The sequence below is a fragment of the Colletes gigas genome, unplaced genomic scaffold (assembly GCF_013123115.1).
Source record: "Colletes gigas isolate AHSC1104 unplaced genomic scaffold, ASM1312311v1 Colletes_gigas_Sc00009, whole genome shotgun sequence".
In the NCBI taxonomy this organism is placed as follows: domain Eukaryota; kingdom Metazoa; phylum Arthropoda; class Insecta; order Hymenoptera; family Colletidae; genus Colletes; species Colletes gigas.
Genome location: NW_025106638.1, coordinates 3,106,087 through 3,128,759, shown reverse-complemented (window position 1 = coordinate 3,128,759; position 22,673 = coordinate 3,106,087). Strand labels below are relative to the sequence as shown.

At 38.7% G+C, this 22,673-nt stretch overlaps 2 protein-coding genes across 2 annotated transcripts in view; one reads left to right on the top strand and one right to left on the bottom strand.

Moving 5' to 3' along the window:
- Nucleotides 1–561: 561 nt before the first annotated feature.
- LOC122397202 (tRNA (uracil-5-)-methyltransferase homolog A) lies at nt 562–3,417 on the top strand. Its single transcript, XM_043396200.1, has 8 exons — nt 562–1,038; nt 1,149–1,307; nt 1,390–1,585; nt 1,663–1,790; nt 1,872–2,122; nt 2,203–2,437; nt 2,666–2,858; nt 3,067–3,417. Exons 1-8 carry the CDS (start codon nt 745–747, stop codon nt 3,315–3,317), a joined length of 1,707 nt encoding a protein of 568 aa, XP_043252135.1. The 5' UTR covers nt 562–744; the 3' UTR covers nt 3,318–3,417.
- Nucleotides 3,418–3,823: 406 nt separating this feature from the next.
- Nucleotides 3,824–22,673, bottom strand: part of LOC122397314 — a 34,648-nt gene continuing 15,798 nt past the window's right edge. The window contains exons 2-3 of the mRNA XM_043396426.1: nt 4,349–4,531; nt 3,824–4,141 (exon numbers count right to left, since the gene is read on the bottom strand). Coding sequence (XP_043252361.1) covers nt 4,055–4,141; nt 4,349–4,531 — 270 coding nt within the window. The 3' untranslated portion in view covers nt 3,824–4,054. The remainder of the gene's footprint in view (nt 4,142–4,348; nt 4,532–22,673) is intronic.

Below are 22,673 nucleotides of genomic sequence, written 5' to 3'. Positions count from 1 at the left end.
TGCCGCGAGGACCGTTCTCGAGGGATCGGGGGGTGTGCCGAGGAACGCGCGTGCGAGAGTTTTGCGCCCGGCCCGAATAAAGGAAGGGACGATCTGGAGGGGCCTACGTGTGGGCTGGGCCTCGTCCGAACGGCAGAGCGACACTTGAATCCGGAGATCGAAAGTGAACGGACGTAGCATTGTAACTTAAGCGAGATCGTACTTGTATTATTTGAGTTAGTTAATAGAGTTGAATCGGCAAAGAGAGAAGCATATTGAATCGAGAGAGCGGAAGTGTACGAACGGGTTATAAGAATTCCAGCGAAATCTTGGTTGTTTTGTTTTATATTCCTTTATTGAGTTAATTAAAGTACTATTTACGTGTGTTCAAATCGTTGTATCCATTTATTATTTTCCTTATCTATCGATCTCCGTTTGAAACTCCCGCGTCCAAGGAGCAGAGTGCCTTAGCACTCCACGGGCAGCGTTCCCCGCCGAATTCCCTACGAAGTTTCGGAAATACGCCGCCGGACGCGCAACAGTCCCGTGTACGTGAGCTTCTGTGCTTGTACGATCAGGTCAGGTTAGAGGTGGTTATAATCTAACCTGACATAAACATAAAAAACAACACGTGGATTTTAATGATAGACAGACGTAAAGACACGTGCCTTAAGTTCGACTATTTTCATTTATTGTGAAAGTTTAATATGATTAGGTAGGCGATCCGCGTGTGTAGTTATATAGTTAAAATAAAATTTGAAAGCAATGGCTACGACCGAGACCGCGGAAACCGAGAAAAATCCTTACGCGTACCTCGACAGAGATGATTTCACGTCGGAGAAATATAAAATTGAGATACGCGGTTTGCCAAAATACTATGGAATAGGCGAGTTTAAGAAGTTTCTGAACGAGAAGCTTGAATTGGAGTCGCGAAAGGTGAAGCCACCGAAACGTGGCAGTGGGTGGCTTTACGTATCATTCAAAAGCGAAGAAGGCCGTCAAAAAGCCATAGAAAAATTAAATGGGACTGTATGGAAAAACTGTAAGCTCCGTGCTCAGGTATATTGTTATTTTGTATTTTTTAAAGCACGTCCTCGGGTTACAAAACGCTCTAAAATCATGCATGTTGAGGACCGACTGTAATCGATAGGTTTCACTTTGTAAAATAGATCGCAAAACCTGTACCAGATCCATTTATAAAACGAAGGTTGGAACAGCAAAGTGCAAATAAGCGTTTAAAAACAGACGAATTTGATCAGAGTATATCAGAAGCAGATAGAGTCAAGGCAACTACAATACCATTGTGGAATACACCTTACGAGAGCCAAGTAAGATAATTATATCAAAACTTTTCCGGTGGTCTGATATAATAGAAATACAAAGGCTAAGGGCTGTACGATATATTTTCAGTTAGAGCTGAAACAAAAAGATATGAGATCTATTCTAGTAACTATCTGCAGACAAATGCTAAAAGAGAGCAAAGGTGATCTCCAAGATTGGTTAAAGTATCAGAAGGATAAATACGAAGGATTGCCGTGCGAATTGCTCCCTATTCTTAGTATAGACACGATCACAGAATACAGAAACAAGTGTGAATTTACAGTTGGTAATTCTTTGTTAAGTCTATTTATCTCGAAAATAAATTTTAACCTCAACTATTAATATAAAATCGATGCAATGTAGGTATGAGTAGCAAGGAAGACAAAGTTGTAGTAGGATTTAGATTATCTAGTTACGCGGCGGGTTCCACGGCGGTAGGGCCGATAGACGACTTGTGCCACATCCCTACTAAAATGAAAATTGTCGCTAAAGTGAGTTTTCTTTTTATAGAGAACTTCCTTCGATTTGGTCATACCTTTTAGATTTCTTTTTTTGTATTAAGTAAATTCTAGGTACTCGAAGAATTCATACAAAACTCTGAATTGAAACCTTTTCAACCGGTCGATCATAGCGGGTACTGGAGACAGGTCACCGTTAGAACTACTCGTTCCGACAATTTAATGGTAATAGTGGGAATGCATCCTCAGGACTTGAGCGCGGAAAGACTGAAGGAATTAAGATCGCAGCTGAAAGATTTTTTCGAGACGGGTAAAGGCGCCGAGGCGCACGTAACATCTTTGTATTTTCAAACGATGAGTAAAAAGTAAGATTCGTCCAAAAGTAAAATTCAAGAGTCGGGAGTAGCCTCGTTCCGGTTCGATCAACTTTTTCATTCTCACTTAGAAGCATAGACGGGGAGAGCGGAGACAATCTTTATCATATCAGTGGAACAAAATACATAGAGGAGACGCTACTGGGCATGAAATTTCAAGTTTCTCCGCAAGCGTTCTTTCAAGTGAACACGCTGGGCGCCGAGGTATTGTACAAAGCAGCCATTGACTTGGCAAAACCTACCGAGGATACCGCGTTGCTTGATATTTGCTGTGGTACAGGGACGATTGGACTTGTATTTTCAAAGGTATAGTTAATCTCGTGAGAGGTACGTAAAAGTAAAGTTCTATTTAGATGCGAGTAACAGGATTGAGGTTATTAGATTCCTCCTAACACGTGGGCGTAGCATGGTCGCCTAACCAGACTATTATCCGTTCTGGATGCTAACTGGCAATTTAATTATAGCGTATTGTTGCGATTAATGGGATATTCCCGTTTATTTGAATAAATAAATGTTAAACGCGAGTCGTTTCAGCATTGCGGCGAAGTGTTCGGACTGGAGATAGTCGAGGATGCTATTAAAGATGCCCGGGAAAATGTTATCGCGAATAACGTGACGAACTGTGAGTTTTTCGTTGGAAAAGCGGAGGACATCTTGTCGCCGGTCATTCGGCGGACCACGAAGCCCGACATTATCGCTGTCGTTGATCCTCCGCGGGCCGGACTTCGTAAGATCTCGTTAATAAAAATTCAATATTTAAAGGGATATTAGCATTAACAATGTTATACTTATATTGTTTGTATATTCAAATGTTGTAAATTTGATGATGATCTGAAACTGGATATCAAATACTTTCTTTGCTCTCAAAGGGTCATCTTCTGTTGATGTTAGCAATAGTGATAATATTTCGATTGTACGATCCGGGACTATTTCAGACCAGCGAGCGTTGCTAACTTTACGCAAAGCTAACAAGTTATCGAGGCTGGTGTACGTATCCTGCGATCCTGGAGCTGCTGCAAGAAATTTGGTGGATCTGGCCAGACCCACGTCGAAGCAATACGTCGGTGAACCTTTGGTGCCTGTGAAAGCCATCGGCGTGGACATGTTTCCGCACACCAAACACTGCGAATTGGTGTTGTGCCTGGAAAGGCTATCCGTAGCAATGAAATCACGCGACTCCACCTAGCGATCCAATCCTTAGATCAGACTTCGTCAATGGCGATTTATAATATTTGTTTCGTTGTGTTGCAACGTTCTGTCGATGTTACGTGCGTCCTGAATAAAAGCACCTCCCTCTGTATACAACTAGTAATTTGAATAATCACTTTATTTGATATAGTAATATCAAGACCAGCGATATGTTGGATATCGTCAACGGAGCAATCGATAACGTATATCGACGTGCATACGACATCCTTAAAATAACTTACCTTCCACGCGAATCGGTGACAGGTTTGGGAAACGTCGGATTGGAATCTATTGGGATATCATTTGTCGATAAGGGATCGTTTGATTTTAGAACCAATTGAACGAGCACACTGGGTTTCGTCTTGCTTGATTACGCTTCGAGTAGGTATATACGTTTAATCGATACTTGTATGCCGATCGCTTAATAAGCCAGAGAGACAAATATTTGACACAGTGATTCGTATATCCATTGCTCTCGCGGTCGTCGATGCTTGTAACGGGTAAAGTAGTGTTAAAAGAGGTTAGAATAAGTAGGACAAGCGGTGATCCCGACCCGTGAGGAAAGGCAGAATCATCAAGTTGGATTTAGGGTCTAAGTTTTGTCTTTGTTTCGTGATTTATTTCTCTTGTGTTCTGATCGGGTAAAGCACGCAAGGAATTTCGACCACGTTGCGACTGGCGGGGTGGGGCGAGGCGATATTAAGACGGTGAGGCTGATTAGACGCCAGCACGTTATCACTTTCTTTTGAAGCACGTCACGGCGTTAAAGTAGCAGCGCCAGTAAATCCGTCCTTTCGATTGTCCGCGTCGCTGAAGGTCCATCTGAAATTAACGACAGAAGGCAATGTTAACCCCTTTCTCATATAATAACGTGTTCGACTTGTTTTTTTCAGAACACTATAATAAGAAGAGGGTGGTCCAACTCAGCCCCCTTTCTTGCTAGAATTTTAACTAGAATTTTTAGTCTCGGAATAATCCGCTAGGTGCTACAATCAGATTCACGTTACACGTAAAATACACGTTAATAACCTTCACAGTTTCCTCGTCCGCCGACGAGACGATCTGCGAGTCGCTGGCCGGTAGATGAGGCCCCGAAGATCTCGAAAATGATCTACTGCCACTAAGTTCGCCTCTGCCTTGATTGTCGACGACATTCTGCAGCGCGACCATCAGCTGGTCGAGCAAAAGAGCCGCCCTCTTCGGCACCACCACCTGAGAAAAACCCAGAACAAAATGCCTGATGATAAGTCCAGACATGTGGCCTCCCGGTACAGGCATTAAAAAAAATTAATGTCATCTCATTATCCGTTTCCAGGGAATAATAATAACAACGTACGAGAAGCGAGTTATGTTATTTACGAACGCGTTAATTACACGTACGCAGGATTTACGCGATAATTGATTGAATAGCACGAAGCGGCGTGCACGGTAATATATACAGTACACCCACGGTAACGCGCAGGGTGGACCCATTATTATCATGCTCGTTTCCATCGGTGTTTCGCTCCCTTGCTACCCGATATTTAATGTTTACGCCAATTAAAATTAATTAGACACGAGGATAATTGCCACGGAGTTTTAACTGCCGTGGATCCTTGGCTGCGACTCTTTCGTTCGCGTTCCATCATTCAGATGTCACGACCTGCCCCTCTTAGAATGGTGTTTAACCTGCATACGACTGAGAGAATGCAACCACAGACGAGATATACGAGTAGACCTTTCGCCTAATGTATTTTTTCGGCCCGTTTCTCTGGGGTCTCGAAACTCCGTTACCATTTCCGTGTCACTCGCGACGTTACCAACAGATTTAGAAATGAACACAAGAGGAAGTGAGACAGAAAATTAAATTACAGAAATTGTGTTATTTTTTAACGGAATGAAAGCTGTACAGTCCAGAATTGAGCATCACTTGATTAAGATTATTAAAATACGCAAGGATGTGGCAGTCAGATTGATTGGATCATCAAAGTCCATAAGGTGACCGGTCTATTCGTATACCTCGTGTGTATTTCTTTTACAATCGCGATTCCTACTTGGGGTAACCTCGACGAGAATATTTTTTCCAAAAATGCGTAGGATTTCAAGGACATATCTATTACCAAAAATAATTCTAATTGACCCCTGCAACCGAAAATAATTTTTCCAGAACGATTAATATTTTTTTAATATTTTTAAAACGTTCCAAATGACCGACACGAGAATTGTTCTCGCATGTTTCGAGATTAAACCCCTCGATGCTTGAATATTTTCCAAATTTACGATCCAAAATACACAACTTCTCCTCGTGTGCATTAATGTGTGTTTTGTTGGGCGTTGTAACATATCGTTTTGCGATTTTAGTGACGCATGTACAATTTACCGATAAGAAATGAAAGATGGAAACTTATATAAAAGAAAGTATCGTATAAAGGACAGAAGATCGAAGAAATTGAATACGTGATGTACGACCTTGGTTCTCGACAGAAATTCAAAGGAACTTTCAGTCTCCTCGAATTTGTCAATATTTTCATACCTATTGTATGCAATAATTGTTAATTAACATCAGGCAATAGTTAAAATAATGCTCGATAGCGTGTGTTGTATAAATAATTGTTTTTAATATCATTTTGCGTAGAATATTCATTTTTCGGTCAAAGGCACGGTTAACTGTTAATTGATTGGTGAACACGCCAAGGACGGTCTTCCCCACCCCTTTGACTCTTCTGCCTGAGGCTAACTGCCGGTGACGAACTCTCTCTCCCTCTCTTTCTCCTCCGGGCTGGCGGACGTGACGGAACGTCGTAGGCATGCGCTCCACTTCTACGGGCCACTACTGACTACTGGCGACCTCTGGGGACCAATACTGACTAGTAGTGACCACTAGTGACCAAGACTACCACTCGTGACAACTCGTGGGAACTGTTGACCACTACTGACCACTGCTGACCACTACTGACCAGTGCTGAAATACCGCGTGTAACTATGTGTCAACAAGTAGTAAGTCCATTCCACATATTTATATGTATTAGTACAAAATTTGTTTGTTTCTTTTATTTGATTGTACGGTGTCAATTGGATTTTGTCTGTCTATTCATTATTATGGATGTTTCTCTCGTCTTTTTCGACTTTTGACATCAACATCGAGTGAAAATGGCAATGAACTACCGTGTTGGTTCATTTTCATATTTGTTCCTACAATATTCCGTGAATTTTGACACCGATGGGAATATTATTTTCAATTTTGTGTTATTACTCGAATTCTCGTAACATTTCACAGAGATACTTTGTTCAATTGTTTGGTACTTTCTTTTCGACGTTATTTGTGGAGTTGTTTCGACGTTTTAACTACATATGTGATAATAGAATTTTACCTGATGAAAAATTACTTGTTGCATAAAATGTGTTGAATCGTTATCTAGGTAGATCGTCATTACTTTTCGATTATTCAGAATTTTTATTCTGTTTGTTGGTTAATTATAATTTTTATTTTGTCGATATTTATGAATAATTCGATTTGTGATTTATTACCATTTTCACTGTCCCATTATGTGTCTATTTTATACATTTCTTTAGGTATGACTATTTCTAAATTTTGTAGCTTCTCCAACTAATAGATTCTCATTTACTCCACTACATTCTTCGATACATCAGTTCACTAATTGCTTAGTTTCTTTAATATGATACTAATATAGGTATGTGTTTCTGTTTTAGGTTAGGTCTATTACAGATCAATTGCAAGGACATCGAGGTTATTTTTATTTGAAGACAAATTCTTTTGGAAACTCTTTCACCTCTCTTCGTTGGTTGTGCATCTTTCATTGGTCGCACTTTCGTTTGTCTCTTCTTCGACCAACGATCGTTGGCCACAGAAGATCTTTATTAATGGCGGGTCTCCATTCGCAGCAACCTCCACGTGGTGAGACCTGGGTAATATTATTTACCGTTTAATTAATAATCGTATCACTCTTAGCTGGGTACTGCAATTATTAATTAAAAACTAAATAATATTAGCAAATTGGCTGCGATCCGCTTTGATAGATCATCATAAATATAGAGCTTCTTCGCTAGGTTAGTTTTGATTCTCATTGATTCATCAATGATTCTAGAGTATTGTCAGAGACGAGGTATACGAGTAGATCTTTCACCCAATGTATTTTTTCGGCCCATTTTTATGGGGTCTCGAAACCCCATTACCATTTTCGTGTCATTCACAACGTTACCAACAGATTTAGAAATTGAATTTCAATCCCTTCCATAGTCAATTCACATGTATTTATGCACACACTACAGCTGTCTGTCCATCAACACTAATTCAGTGAATAGTTTTTGAACTGACCGCCATCCATGGGAAGAGGACGTTAAAATCAGCTCCGAATTTTCAGGTCGTTATGGCAGTCAGATTGGGCCACGAATGTCGATAAGGTGAAAGGTCTACTCGTATACCTCGTCTGTGAGGCCACGAAAGTCTATAAGGTGTAAAGTCTACTTATTGTATACGAGTCCTATACCTCGTCTGTGATCTCAGTTCATCCTCCCCTATGCATGTGCTCTGGTAACGAAGTATCGAATGCAGCTTAGTGGGATCGATATCACCAATAACCCCAACATTAATTGCGTTCGATAAGTGAAAATCAAATTTATTCCATAATGCAATATGCTCGTTTGCGAAATTCAGCGAAAACCGAGCGTAAACGAAGCAAGCGTAGTTTTCCGAAGTTACCGAAGTTACTTCGATGATCCAACGAGCCATTTACCGACGGATTCCACTCGATTATCTCGTCATAGCTCGGGGCTCCGCGAAAGTTACAAACTTGATATTGATCTAATTATCGCGTTCATTTACCGTACACCTTTCTAATTAATTAGCCAGTTTGTCCGACTGCGTATTATTTCGGCTTCGTTCGATCAAGAAGGAGGACTTAGTTTCGTTTTCTTTTATCATTGACATTGCTGGAAATTTTCAGTACGAAATGTTGGTCTTACCGAAGATGGGGAATTAAATAGTTGTCACAACCTTCTAGTTATTTTTGAAAAACCGTGACTGTGTCATCCGTCACGTCACATATGGGTGACAAGAATTTTCTTAAGGACCTACAAAAAAATGAATTCTCAATGTGAGTCGTCAGAGAAAATAAATTTGAATAGAACTCATGTATTTTATCGAAGTTACAACAAATTTTAGGTTATGTTATTTTCAATTGCGTGTGGCGTGGCGTTCAATGTGGACGGTTAAACCAAGGTACTATTCATCACTGTTGCCAACATATCGTACGCACAAACGGTGGAACAATGGGAATAACGACAGCTCGGAGGATTTTAATCATCGATGAAAATCTCGTGGACGATCGAAGCTGAGATTTCTCGACGGGACGGAAGATTTCAACCGTCCAAGTTCAATTTCTTGGGCGACCTAAACGACAAAAGGTGAAAAGAAAAAGAGCTCTGATTTCCCATGGAAAATGTCCGTGTAGCAAAATAAGTGATCACGTAGCACGGGTCAGGCAAAGTAAACGTCGCTTTTTTTCTGTCACGGTGTTATTTGTTCCGAGCGATTTCCCACAGGGCTTTCGAAAGGTCGGCCTTTACTTTCTCGCGACGTGTCATAGAAACGGTAGCAGTCTCATATCTAAGTCTCGTGGACGGATTATTGGCCCATTCGCGAAAATATAAAGAAAATCGTCCGACCAATAAACGAGGTTATTTCCGTTCGTGCGAATTCCCTCCATATTCGCTCTGCTGGAAACGATATATGTACTATGGCGGATATAATAACTATCGTGTTACACAAAACTTTTGTTATTTAATTCGCTTTACTTCTTACGTTTATGGCAGACTCTATGCCAAATTAAACTAATATGTCAATGAAATATTTTATTATATAATTATTATGTTAATAAGTTAACCCTTTGCACTCCTATGTCGAGTGTGATTCGACATCAATTTTTATCTCAGGAACTCCTTTGTTGAGTTCCAGTCGACATTTTTTCAAGTCCAAACCAAAGAGATATCTTGAAAGTTACAAAATGCAGCAACAGTGTAAATAAAACAGATATTTTAACAGGTAAATTTCAAATAAAACACTTAACTCGATCGAGTCATTTCATTTTAAAATATCACTATAGTCAATTTTTATTATCCAGCTAAAAATTAACTTTTCTTATTATTAAATAACTTTTTTTTTTATACCATAAGGCTATTTCATAAGAATTTTATTGTGTTTCATTTTAAGATATCACTATAGTCAATTTTTATTATAAAACTACAAATTATACATAATTGTTAATAATTTTTTTTTTGTTGGGAGCTGCTGGTAACAAAATTGAAATATAATTCGGAGTGCGAAGGGTTAACATGTTTGTTCATTAAGAACCAAAGACAGAATGAATGAATTCTTTGTTTTTCGAAATAACAAAAATCGAATAAAATGGATGAAACGAATAAGGAATCTTCTTGATCCATAGAAACTAGCAAATCTTCAACTCCAGCGAGCTTCTATAGATGACACCCTAATCGCTGTTTCGGGCACCACGCGTTCACCAATTTTAGTTTATCACTGGTCGAATTATGTACGAAAGAGGGGTCTGGAGAAATGTAACGAACAAAATTTAATTCGATTTCCCACCGCGAGATAAATTTGTCGGTGATTGAAAATCGGAGCCAGTCACTGTCGTTCGCGATGCAATGGAAAAATGTCCGAGGAAGTTGCAATTAAAAATTTCTTAGCCATGGATTAGCGGGACAGCGTACCGAAAACGGAGATTGAATTACGAGAGGAGCATCGAGCAATAGCGACGTCGTTGAAACTACTCGGAAGGAATTAGTAATAATTGAAGAAAGGATACGCCTTGGCGGCTTCCGAAACTATTGAAAATGACAGATCCAATGGGGTTATGTGCCTGACTTTCTTGCTTCCCAGCGTTGTCAACTTACAAGGAACCATCGCGAACGGTCCGGCTTCGATTTTGATGAAACTTTGTACACTTATAAAGCAGCCAAAAATAATCGACACGTATTTTTTTTTAGCTGCGGTAACTCGAGTTTAAGGGGTGAAACCACCCCTTGAAGTTTTGGCTCGAAACGGCTATCTCGAAAACGGAAAGACATACAAAAAAATTGTTAATGGGCGAGGTTGATGGTTTCTTATGTACAATAACATGGTGTTAAAAAATTTTAAAACATATAATTTGTTTATAACAAAAAAAAATTTATTAACTCAATTTTTCATTTTATTGAAATTTTCATAATGACAAAAAATGACGAGCATTTTATTCCAAATCCATTGGTATGCGATTTTTTAAAATTGCCTTTTACAGTTTTGCAGATTTTGATGATTTACATCTTGCGCGCACATCCATTATGGTAGTAGCCGTTCTAACTTTGATTTTAATGAAGCACTGTAGGCTTGCACTACTTCTAGAGGACAAAATCGGGAAAAATACAAGAATACCAATTTGTTGATGGAGGCTTCGTTAAGAAATTATTAACGTTTAAAGTTCCGCCCGTACTGAATTTTTTTCTCCGAAATGCCCAAGATTTCGGGGGAATGTGTAATGACCAAAAATGATTGTAATCGACCCCTGCAACCGAAAATAATTTTTTCAGAATGGTTTGAAATTTTTTAATTTTGTTGAAAAATTTCACACATTCTCGAATTTTTTTCTCAAAAGTGCGTAGGATTTCGGGGGTATATATATTGACCAAAAATGACTGAAATTGACTCCCGCAACTGAAAATAATTTTTTTAGAACGATTTGAAATTTTTTTTTTTCGCTGAAAAATTTAGGCACCTACGGCCTGTCGATTTTTCTTAAAAATTCGTTTTTCATTTTTAATTAATTTGTTTGACGCCCTACAAAAAAGTTGGCCAATACTTTTTTGTAGGTACCTATGAGCTCTACTTCAGAAAAAAGTTTCATTGAAATATATTCACTATTGTAGGAATTATGGCTGTTTGAAGATTGGACCATTTTTATGGGGTTTTTCTCATTTTGCGGGATCAAGGATCAACTTTTTGCATATTTTTGGAATTTCTACATATTCTACGCCTAAAAACACGTAGTTTGCATTTTTGAAAATTAAAATCCTTCAATCCGTTCAGAAGTTATGATATTTTAAAGATCCGCATTTTTCGGACAACATTTCTGGCCATAAATTACATTTTCGATTAGGAATTTTTTTCTCGAAAGTGCGTAGGATTTCGTGGGTATATGTATTGACCAAAAATGATTGTAATTGGCCCCCGCAACCGAAAATAATTTTTTCCTGGAGGATTTGAAATTTTTTAATTTAATTTTTTAATAACTTTTTAACGAAGGCTCAATCAACAAATTGATATTCTTGATTTTCGTCTTATTTTGGCCTCTAGAATCTCCCATTAAAATTTTTCCCAAGGGTGGCCGAACTTTTCCAAATCCATTGGTATGTAATATTTTAAAATTGCCTCTTACAGTTTTGCAGATTTTGATGATTTACATCTTGCGCGCACATCCATTATGGTAGTAGCCGTTCTAACTTTGATTTAGTGCAAGCCTACAGTGCTTCATTAAAATCAAAGTTAGAACGGCTACTACCATAATGGATGTGCGCGCAAGATGTAAATCATCAAAATCTGCAAAACTGTAGGAGGCAATTTTAAAAAATCGCATACCAATGGATTTGGAATAAAATGCTCGTCATTTTTTGTCATTATGAAAATTTCAATAAAATGAAAAATTAAGTTAATAAATTTTTTTTTGTTATAAACAAATTGTATTTTTTTAAATTTTTTAACACCATGTTATTGTACATAAGAAACCATCAACCTCGCCCATTAACAATTTTTTTGTATGTCTCTCCGTTTTCGAGATAGCCGTTTCGAGCCAAAACTTCAAGGGGTGGTTTCACCCCTTAAACTCGAGTTACCGCAGCTAAAAAAAAATACGTGTCGATTATTTTTGGCTGCTTTATAAGTGTACAAAGTTTCATCAAAATCGAAGCCGGACCGTTCGCGATGGTTCCTTGTTAGTGCTAGAATTCACCGGGCGAGGTTAGGTTTCACCCACGCAATCAAAGAAAAAAGATAGTAGTATTCATAAATATTTACACGAGATGTAATTGAATAATAATTATAGTAAAAAATAAAAGATATACGGATCGTTTATCCTGTACACGTTTCGTTACTTGAAAAACGTTAATGTGATCGAAATGAGTGGGCGGGAGTCATGTTTGGTGTATACGGAGGTTGTGATTCTGCCTCGTTCAGTCTACATCTATAATTTCCTGTTGGCTGTAGAAATACGTGTACGAGAATTGCGGCGAAACGGAATTATATGGTTTCTGTTTACGTGCGTCGAATGACTGCTGGACGCGGTCCGGTTTTCGATGTTAAATATTTTACGTAACGGTTAGGTTAGAATCAAGAAGCCCCGAATACAATGCGTTCATTTCTCATCGAACGGAACGTATCACTTACATTCGAGTCGTCTGACTGCAACAATTATCCAATACACTCCACTTTGAAGTAGATTGAGACAAAACTAATATTTTTCATACCAACTGCACTTTCTTCTTGAAAGAGTACCCTTTTCGATATGACGAATGAAAAATAGAAATTTGAGTAGGAATGACAAAAAAGTAGTAACGAGTAAATATTAAGAAAAGTTGCAAGATTTCGAAGAAACGTCCCATTTTTCTTACAATTTCTAATCTCAAGGGGGAACGATATTTTTAAAGTACGATTTCAAGAAGCACTATTTCGTTTTAAGGATGTTTAATAATAAAAGGTAAATGTAACCGTAATCTTATGCCATAATCGAGGACCATAACCTTCAATATGATTTTTCCCGCTTATATTAAACGGTGAAATTTTAATAAAGGATTGAAAGCGTTCGTTGTAATAAATGCATGAATTTAGAAGCTTGGCAATAATTTGCCGACGTAAAAGCTCTGCATTTAAAACATTGTGGCGAAACGTGAAATATTAACGAAGCCATAACTGTTTCCGTGGAGCATTTCCGAGTGTTCCAACCAACCTTCATTAAACTTTAAACGTGTTTTTCTCGGAGCGAGATTTTTTTTTATTCGAAGCATAACTTTTCTGTGAAACGACTCATCCGAGTGGCTTGAATTTTAAACCCTAAAATGCCATTTGAGAAAACTTAAAGAACTGTAGATTTTTTGCTTAAGAAGGTTGCAATCATGAAATAAATATTTTTAAAAAATTTGATAAATACGTGTTACCACTATTAGGGTATTTTTTCTTAAATTTACTTGAATCATAGATCAGATATTTTGTATTTACACCGGTTAGGAAACTTCTAGGTTAGGAAAGATTCTTTCAAAAGTTTCTAACCAAACTTTTGGTTTTTAGGCAATCTAATGTTACAAGTTTTAAATATCAGCCATTGACGACAAAATGTCGAGTGAAGTTTGTCCGTGACGTTTAATCATAAAGGAACGTTCCATGAATAATTCGTCAATGTCCATGTGACTGAAATTTCCCTAGTTCTTAAATAATTCCCTCTAAATTAAGTCTGTCAATATTCTGACTGTCACATTAATTCCACTATACGAAGTGACAATTAGTCGATTCTATTTATCTATTTTCCACATTATACGAGGAAGCCATTAACGGGTCGCTTTAATAATTTTTGATAGAAAATCGATTTTCCTTATTTTCATTTTGATAAAGATTTGTTAAAAACACGCATAAAAATACTTAGTGTTTGTACCTAAATACCGTCTAATGCTTAAAACAGTTGTCGATCAATAGGTTAGGTTATTATTTATGAAATATGCATTATTCGATTAAGAGCATATATCCAGGTGTATAATTTGAGCACCGAGTACATACTACAAAATGGAAACTGTCAGCAGAGCTGTGGTCTGTTACGATATTTGAACTTTATACCTAATAGAGATGGCTAATAAATTACGAATTTCATCATTATTTTGAAGAGCAGAATGAAATCATTGTTTTTAATTATTTAATATTTCGAGCGTTAACAATTTATTAAATTGCATATTTAATCTGACATTTCGAATTTTCTTGCATACATTTTCGGTTTTGTGAACGATTCTTCTCGAAGTTGTAATCGATGGATCGAGTCGAGATATTGCCTCGGGGCAGGTGTCTATCTTCTTGTTCGAATTTGCTCGCTGTCAAATATGTGGCACAATAAATATAAGGCACCACGTCGATCGTGAATGGACGACACGTATTCTTGTCCCAAAAAGGTTTGGCGTGAAAAGGATACCTCGATCAAAGAAATATTTCAGATTAAAGTCGAGCAAAAAGTAGCAGATAGCGTAGAAACGAAAGTCTCGGTTAAATATACATTTATAGAAAGAGTTAAAACGTAATAAAAAAAAACAAGAATAAATTTGAAAGTATTAACATTCGTTTATTGTAAGCGTTTCAAAGATACGTTGTGGGTTCAAAACGTCGGTCACCGGTGACCACCATGGCAGTAATCGCGTTAAAGGAATTTTAAAATTTTTAAATGCAAGTTACTCGAAAGATATCGAGTTTCCTATTCTATAATGGTATTGTGGCGTCGCCTCCTATGCTCACCACCAGAGGGCTTGCGCTCTCACAAGCGCTCGACCGACCCCTTGGTTGCTATATACAGGGTGTTTGGCCACCCATGGGAAATATTTTAATGACGGATTCTAGAGGCCAAAATAAGATGAAAATCAAGAATACCAATTTGTTGATCGAGGCTTCCTTAAAAAATTATTAACGTTTAAAGTTCCGCCCGTACTGAATTTTTTTTCTCGAAAACGCGCAGGATTTTGGGGATATGTCTATTCACCAAAAATGGTTGTAATTGACCCCCGCAACCGAAAATAATTTTTCCAGGGCGATCTGAAATATTTTAATTTCGCGGAATTTGTCTACCTAATGGAATTTTTTTCTCGAAAATGCGCAGGATTTCGGGGACATGTCTATTCACCAAAAATGGTTGTAATTGACCCTCGCAACCGAAAATAATTTTTCCAAAACGATTTGAAATTTTTTTTTTCCGTCGAAAAATTTCACACCTTCTCGAACTTTTTCTAGAAAATGAGTAGGATTTCGAGGGTATGTCTATTCACCAAAAATGATTGTAATTGACCCCCGCAACCGAGAATAATTTTTCCAGAATGATTTGAAAGTTTTGAATTTAATGGGTAATAACTTTTTAACGAAGCCTCCATCAACTAATTGGTATTCTTGATTTTCGTCTTATTTTGGCCACTACTATCGCTCATTAATATTTTGACTATTCGAAATCTACACCAGTGTACAAAGTTTTCGATTAAATCGATGACTCGAAGGGCCTTTGCCCTCTTCTTGCAAGGGCTGAAAAGCTATTGGAAACTCGCGGTCGAATCGCGTGACTGGAACGCATCCTCGTTTCTCGTTTCGAGGCCGACGGAGGAAACGAGTTTACGGAGAAACGGAGTCGAAAGAAGATACGTCGGCGAGGCTCGGTCTATGCTAAACAATGCTGATTCGCGGATGAATGTCGCAATTAAGCGGAACCTTGATCGATAATCGCCATCCTTGTTCCCGTCGACGGGTTTCGTCCTCCGTCGACGCGTTCGATGCAATTACGAGAGACGCGACCGGCCTTTCGAGAACTCGAACGTCGACCGTGGCCGAACGAGACCGCGAGGATCGATTCGCGGCGCGCGAATACAAATTAGCGCCAGGGGGGATCGGACCAATAAGCAGCAACTTTGTACCGGTATTATTCCCAGCGATGCTATAATGAAACGAATGTGGCGTCGCTTCCCATGCTCGCCACCAGAGGGCTCGCGCTCTCACAAGCACTCGACCGACCCCTCGGTTGCTATATACAGGGTGGTCTACGCAATTGTTTCAAGTCATTACTCTGTTATTATTGCATTTACGCAAAAATGCCAAAGGAGAAAGATAAATGGTTCGAAGAGCACTACATCTGTAGGCCTTTAAATTTTTTTTAGATGCAGCAGTGCATGTGCAATTAACAATTGCATCATTTCTTTAAATAGAAATGCATATTTTTTTTTACGCAGTTCGATTCTTCTGTTCATTCTACGTATAAAATGATTAGGGTACCATGGCAAAAAATTATTAGATCTCGAGATATTTTCAAGAAATGTCTTTATTGAAGAAGATACTCAAACACTTCATGTCTATGTTGTGCCCTCTCCTTTCCTTTTCTGTCCTCCTACGAACTTCTTCCGAGATTCCACCCTCAACCAACAGCGCCATACAGAACACAAAAATAGACGCTCTTAAAAGATTTATGATGCAATGTATAAATGAAGACATTCGATTTCATCATAGTTGCGGTATTAATCTGTTCAATACTTACGCAGCTTACGGTAAAGCCTTACCCTAGATTTGCGACGCGACAAATATGTTTCCACGACACAAAGAACGGAGGAACAGATTCTTCGACGTTGCGTGGGGATTACGCGTGAGAGAGGAATTTTCATGCGTAAAATCGTCGCTGTAAAACCGGGAATAGACGAACGATCGCTAGGATCCGCGAACCTCGATAACAGATAATCCGTAGAAAGGAGTCGGCTCGGAGAACGTTGTTAAAGGGCACGCGTTTTCGAGATTATCGGCAGCCTCGGTAAAGAGACGACGCGTAATCCGCGGCTACAAAGGGCTCGATCGGGTTTTAGACGCGTGTTTAAGGAATCGCTAAGCGACGAAACGATCTGGAAATTTCAATTAAAATCGATTCCGCTCGGCGTGGGCTTTAAAATCTGTTCCCATCGATAGCGCAGGGTATTCGCTTTTGTTTTTGGACGGGATAGCAGGGGAAAGGAGAAACCTAACGAACAATTACGTTATCGAATCGATCCCGCAACTTATCAATAATTAAATCGTAAACGCGCGCATGTCGATAGTTTTCCGTTTATCGATAATTGAATCGCGAATGTCTGTGAATGTCCGACGCGTTCCCGTCGATCGTGCGTCTCTTCAACGACGAACGATCCTGAAAACGTCCATTTTTCGGGCCCGTTTACGTGATACGGTTATTTTACGGTTCCATATCGCCCACAGTGCGTCCAGCAACGGGAAAAAGTCAAAAAACTAAAGTCCATGTTTTACAAATTCTTATACCTCAAAATGTTAATAAAGGAACCTAGATTTTAACACTATCCATAAATTTTACTGAATTTACCAATTTGTGGAAAATGATGCCAGAAATTTATTGCAATTTTCGTTTCGAAAACTTGTGTTTTTAATTTAATTTTTGCAAGTTGTGTACACTATTACAGTACCTTCCAAACTACTAGACAATCTTTTTACAATATTAACAATTGGTTCCAATTTTTTATGTTAAATGTTTATCAACTTTGAATTGAGTTTAAAAAAAAATACCCCGATGTTTTTTTGCATATTAATTTAGGGTGCATTAAACTTTAATTTAACGGAGAAAATGATCAAAATCATTATTGCAATTACTGATACCTGCTCCGAATCAGAATCGGAATTAATCTAATAAAAAAATGTTCTTTTATTTATTTGCAAGATAAGAAATTGTATCTGTATCTATTTTATATTTTAATTAAAAAGGAATAAAGGAAAAACATTAGACAGATGCAAAGTAAGCCAATCAAAAAACTTTTCGAACAAAAGTTACACAGCAATCACTTGACAAGAAATTGCAAAAGTAGAAATTAGAAAAACAATTTTTACGCAACAAATAATCAAGGTCGATTCAATTTTTTTTAATAAAAATGTATAATTTTTGTGCATCATTTGATGCATCTTTGTATTCTCTTTAAAAAAGTGTAAGAGGTCTTAGGTCGAAAATTGACTAGTTTAGAAGCTATAATTTTTGTTCTGAATTCCCATTTACGCGACACACTGTGACGTCGACGAAAATTTTTCATTCAGTTCGTCGTACAATTTATACATAGAAGGCAACCCTAGCACGCCTTAGGACGATCGAGCACTTGTGAGAGAGCGTAGCCCTCTGGTGGCAAGTGCAGAAAGTGTCGCCACAAACTGTAGTGGAAAATGAATTGAACGACCTCGTATCATATTTCTAAATAGCCTTAAGGGGATAGACACGGGTAATGGTCAGTATTGGAATCGCACAACTCTTTTAGTAACCTAAAAAGACCTCGATTTTATGGCTGTATTTTCTCAATTTTTTTCTCGACTTTCGACGTTGATATTAATAAATGTGAACACAATCTCGTTCGATACTGACCAGCGCGCGCTGCATTGGACCTTCCCCTTTCGAATGAGACCTCATCCGACCCAAAAGCTGCTCATATAAGGGCAAAATCCCTTATTTCGTAAACCCATATTTCGGGCCAAATTTTGTCGGTATACAGCGCGCTGCATTACCCGTGTCTATCCCCTTAACCGCACTAAGGATAATAAAAGCTTCTATTTTAAAAAATAGAGTGAATCTACCTGAAACTAACGGAAACGTCTCGAGGTGGAGAAAGTTTCCGTACCACCGTGTATGTCGTGAAGCTCCATAAACCAGAGTTTTAGGAAATCACAGGGGCGTACGTTTATCCCTAACTCGAGTCACATTCGCCGTCTAATTGTACATTATAATCGAATGGACGTCTACCTATGCGGCGAAGTGAACCACAATTTGAGGTTAGAAGCCGAGTGGAACGGTCGACGTTATCTTTTCCGGGTTGGATTTCATTTCAGAACACAACGACCGACGACTGACAGCCATAATCGTACGCAAACGATGTTCATATTATTTATATATATATATATATTATTGTTTTATAATTCTGTATCTGACACTAATTCAAGCCCACTTTAACAACAATGAAAAGTAATTCATAGCTCATCGCGTATGGCAGTAGCTTCAGTAGTATTCAGAAATTTACTAATTCTCAAACTTCTAGTTGCAAGGTTAATCAATTCTATACAAAAAAATGTACGTTTGCTGCAGTTTTTCTCCTGACAAATAACAGAAACAGACTTACCTCGGTACTGAAGTAGTAACAGAACAAAAATTCTTTTTATATTCAGTTCATCAACGAAGAACACTAATGATAATTATCCTGATTATTGTTAAGGAAGAATGTTACAATAAGGAGGACGTATAACGTTCGAATACTAGATAGGTCGTATGGTTGAACATACTGTAGACGCGAATCGGTAAACGCGAAGTTAGCGACGAGAGGCCCCCTGTCGGCGAATTCAGATTTCGCAAGTGGGAAATGAATGTGCGTGAAATAGGACAGTCGTACCTGAACAGTTAATGACAAAGGACGGTCAGAGTGTGTGCGTGTGCGATTTTCTAGCCACGAAGGACCGTGTGCTTTATTTCGATTTTTCCGTATTATAAATGCGAAAGATTATTCCGTTTTCTTTTTCTTTTTCATTCTTTCTCAAATATATATATATATATATCTAAAATTATTCAACCACGTGTTAATTATTCAATCACGTGTTGGTTATTTGAGCACGAGTTCGAAGCTGACGCTTCCAATACGGATAACAGAGTTTCGCATAATGGAGGTACAGCTGTATTTTTGTCAACGGGACGACAATGAATCCTGCCCACGGGCTCGGTGACGCGGTTGCCGGACGGAATCGCGAAACACGCACCGGGAGGACAATTACGCAGCTATTCGTCGCGCCAGAATGGATTTAATTGTAGGCGGAGGTATGGCTGCCTCCGTTCGTTTCAATGCCGACCTGTCGAATTATCGTTAATCGTTTCACCGCGTCGCGTATCGGCCGGAACAATAATCGCGTGGTAAACGCTAATTCCGGCCAATTTCTTCGCCGTTATTTTTAGCAGCGACGCGAGAGCCATCGTGCGGCGCCCGAGGCGACCTCGCGCGAACAAATCCCGCTAATAACCAGCGCCGTTCGATACGAACGCGGGAACGATTGATTCATTTATTTCGATAATAAAGGGGCCCAATTTCGCGTGAGACTTTAGTAGGACGCTAGGAACTCGAAATGGTAATCATAAATTCTAACCTACGGAACGTCGAACCCAGTATTTCTTGTAGGAAAATGTGAGAATGTTTTGTTTAAAAAATTTTAAGATACACTCTGTACAAAATCTTATTAGAATAATTTGTAGAACTTTGTCGAACGATGATACTTACGCAGGTCCATAGTTTTCGAGATATCGTTTGTAAAATAATTTACATTGGAAAATTTCGTAGACCATTCTAGACAGATATTAAAATTCAAGAGTACTCGATATTTTGGGAGAAATTTTAATTGTATTTGTTACACGCTACACTTTTTAAAGCGAAAAATGTCTGCGTTGGAGGAGAAAGGGGGCACGTGGCTAGGGTTTCTCGTTAGTCGAAGCATCGTTTCAGAGTCAATAAAGGAGTCACGTCTCACGTTCGACTAGGAAAAACTGGTGTCCAACTTATATCCTATAAGACGTCGGCCTAATCGGTCGGAAAGTCGAGGGGAAAATTGAATAGGGGTTCGAGCAAGCTAGAAATGTTTTTGGGTCATTGTTTTGGGGAGGAAATGAATGTGTGGTCGACCCTTAGTCGCCCACATAGACACCAGCGACACCTATAATACAATCGTAACTGTCGGGCGACGATATTTACGAAAGTTTGCACATGTAGGAGGCTAACGGGCCTCTTTAGCTTGGAGAGGACAGGGTACAGGGGTTTTCCTATGACGTAGGCCGCTTTGTTCCTTACGGGAAAAGGGAAAGCGGCAAAGGGATGGCAAGGCCAAGCAGGCCAGGTCATTGAACAGTTACAGCAAAGACTTTGACGAAGATTGTCATATACACTCGCGCGCGACCGACTAATATACAGGGTGTCCCAGCTAAAGTGTGACAGTCGGGATACTGCAATAACTATTGATGATACGGAAAAATTGTTTATATGAAAATTGCAGGATAAAATAGGATCTTTATTCTGGCGTAAACGGAAATTTTATTTATGTTATTAATTTCAAAGATACGATGATGAAGTTTCGTTTTTTAAATGGAACTATATATTTTTTTTTGGATCATGCGATAGTGTTTTTCAATACGAATTCATTAACCTGCAATTTATTTACTCGATTTTCATTAGTTTTCAAGATATAGCGCTTGGAAATTTACTGATTTTCGGCGAAGACGTCTCGGCTTGAGTGGCAAGTCATAAAAGCGGCCCTATTGTTGCGCTGTTTGACTCCGCCTGTTGAAACCGATAGCAAGGGTCTACGCTCGGAACGGCAGGCCCGAAGAGTCAGAAACATGAAAAGTATTGTCCATCACGATTTAAGTTTGTCGCATCGAGGATGGTGATGTCGCTAATAATTTGGATGATTGGAACATTTATTTAAAACTAGCAAACTGAGGAATGTATGTTTGTATTAATGTATTCGTTGGAGAAAAAATTATGTATTAAGTATGAGCTGAGAAGCACGTAGTATGCAGTATGTACAGATAGATTTAAGAAACAATATTGTATTGGGGTTAGCCGGGGCGGCTAACAGGTCAGGATGACCGAACTGTAGGAAGCTAACGGGCCTCTTTAGCTTGGAGAGGACAGGGTACAGGGGTTTTCCCATGACGTAGGCCGCTTTGTTCCTTACGGGAAAAGGGAAAGCGACAAAGGGATGGCAAGGCCAAGCAGGCCAGGTCATCGAACAATTCCAGCAAAGACTTTGACGAAGATTGTCATTTACACTCGCGCGCGCCCGACTAATATATATATCATTTATTTAAAATATATATCATCGTTATTAAGACTGGGAGGGTTTATGTCGGGCTCCTGACAACGTCCTGTTTCCCTCCATACCCTCCCACACACAAATGTTTATTTCGTTGTATACTTAAGTATGGTGATTTAGGATTTCGATTACAAACATTTGTAACAAGTATTTTCTATTTCGTAATGTCAATTCGTATGCTTTTAGTGTTCATCGAGTGCTCGATAATTTATGCCCAGAAGTTTACGATCGTTTAAAGAAGCTTAGTTCGCGAACAGAGTCGATCGAACTACTCTCTTATTCTTCTTCCTAAGGGTCTCGTAAAAAAACTACCCTCGTATACTCTACTTCCAGAAGTTGCCTTTCCCGATTGGAAACGCTTGCCTATTGACTACGACGAGCGATAACAGATTAGTTCTAAAGGTTGGCACACGGGCGGTGCGTCCTCCTCTTCGTTTCAACAAATCGAAAAGAAGGAAATAGAAATAACAATAATGGAGCTGGAACTTTAAAAAGAAGCATTGCGATAAATTCAAATATTTATACAGGGTGTTCGGGCAACCCCGGGAAAAATTTTAATGGAAGATTCTAGAGGCCAAAATAAGACGAAAATAAAGAATATCAGTTTCTTCACTGAGGCCTCGTTAAAAAGTTATTAACAATTAAATTGAAAAATTTCAAATCGTTCTGGAAAAATTATTTTCGGTTGCGGGGGTTAATTACAATCATTTTCGG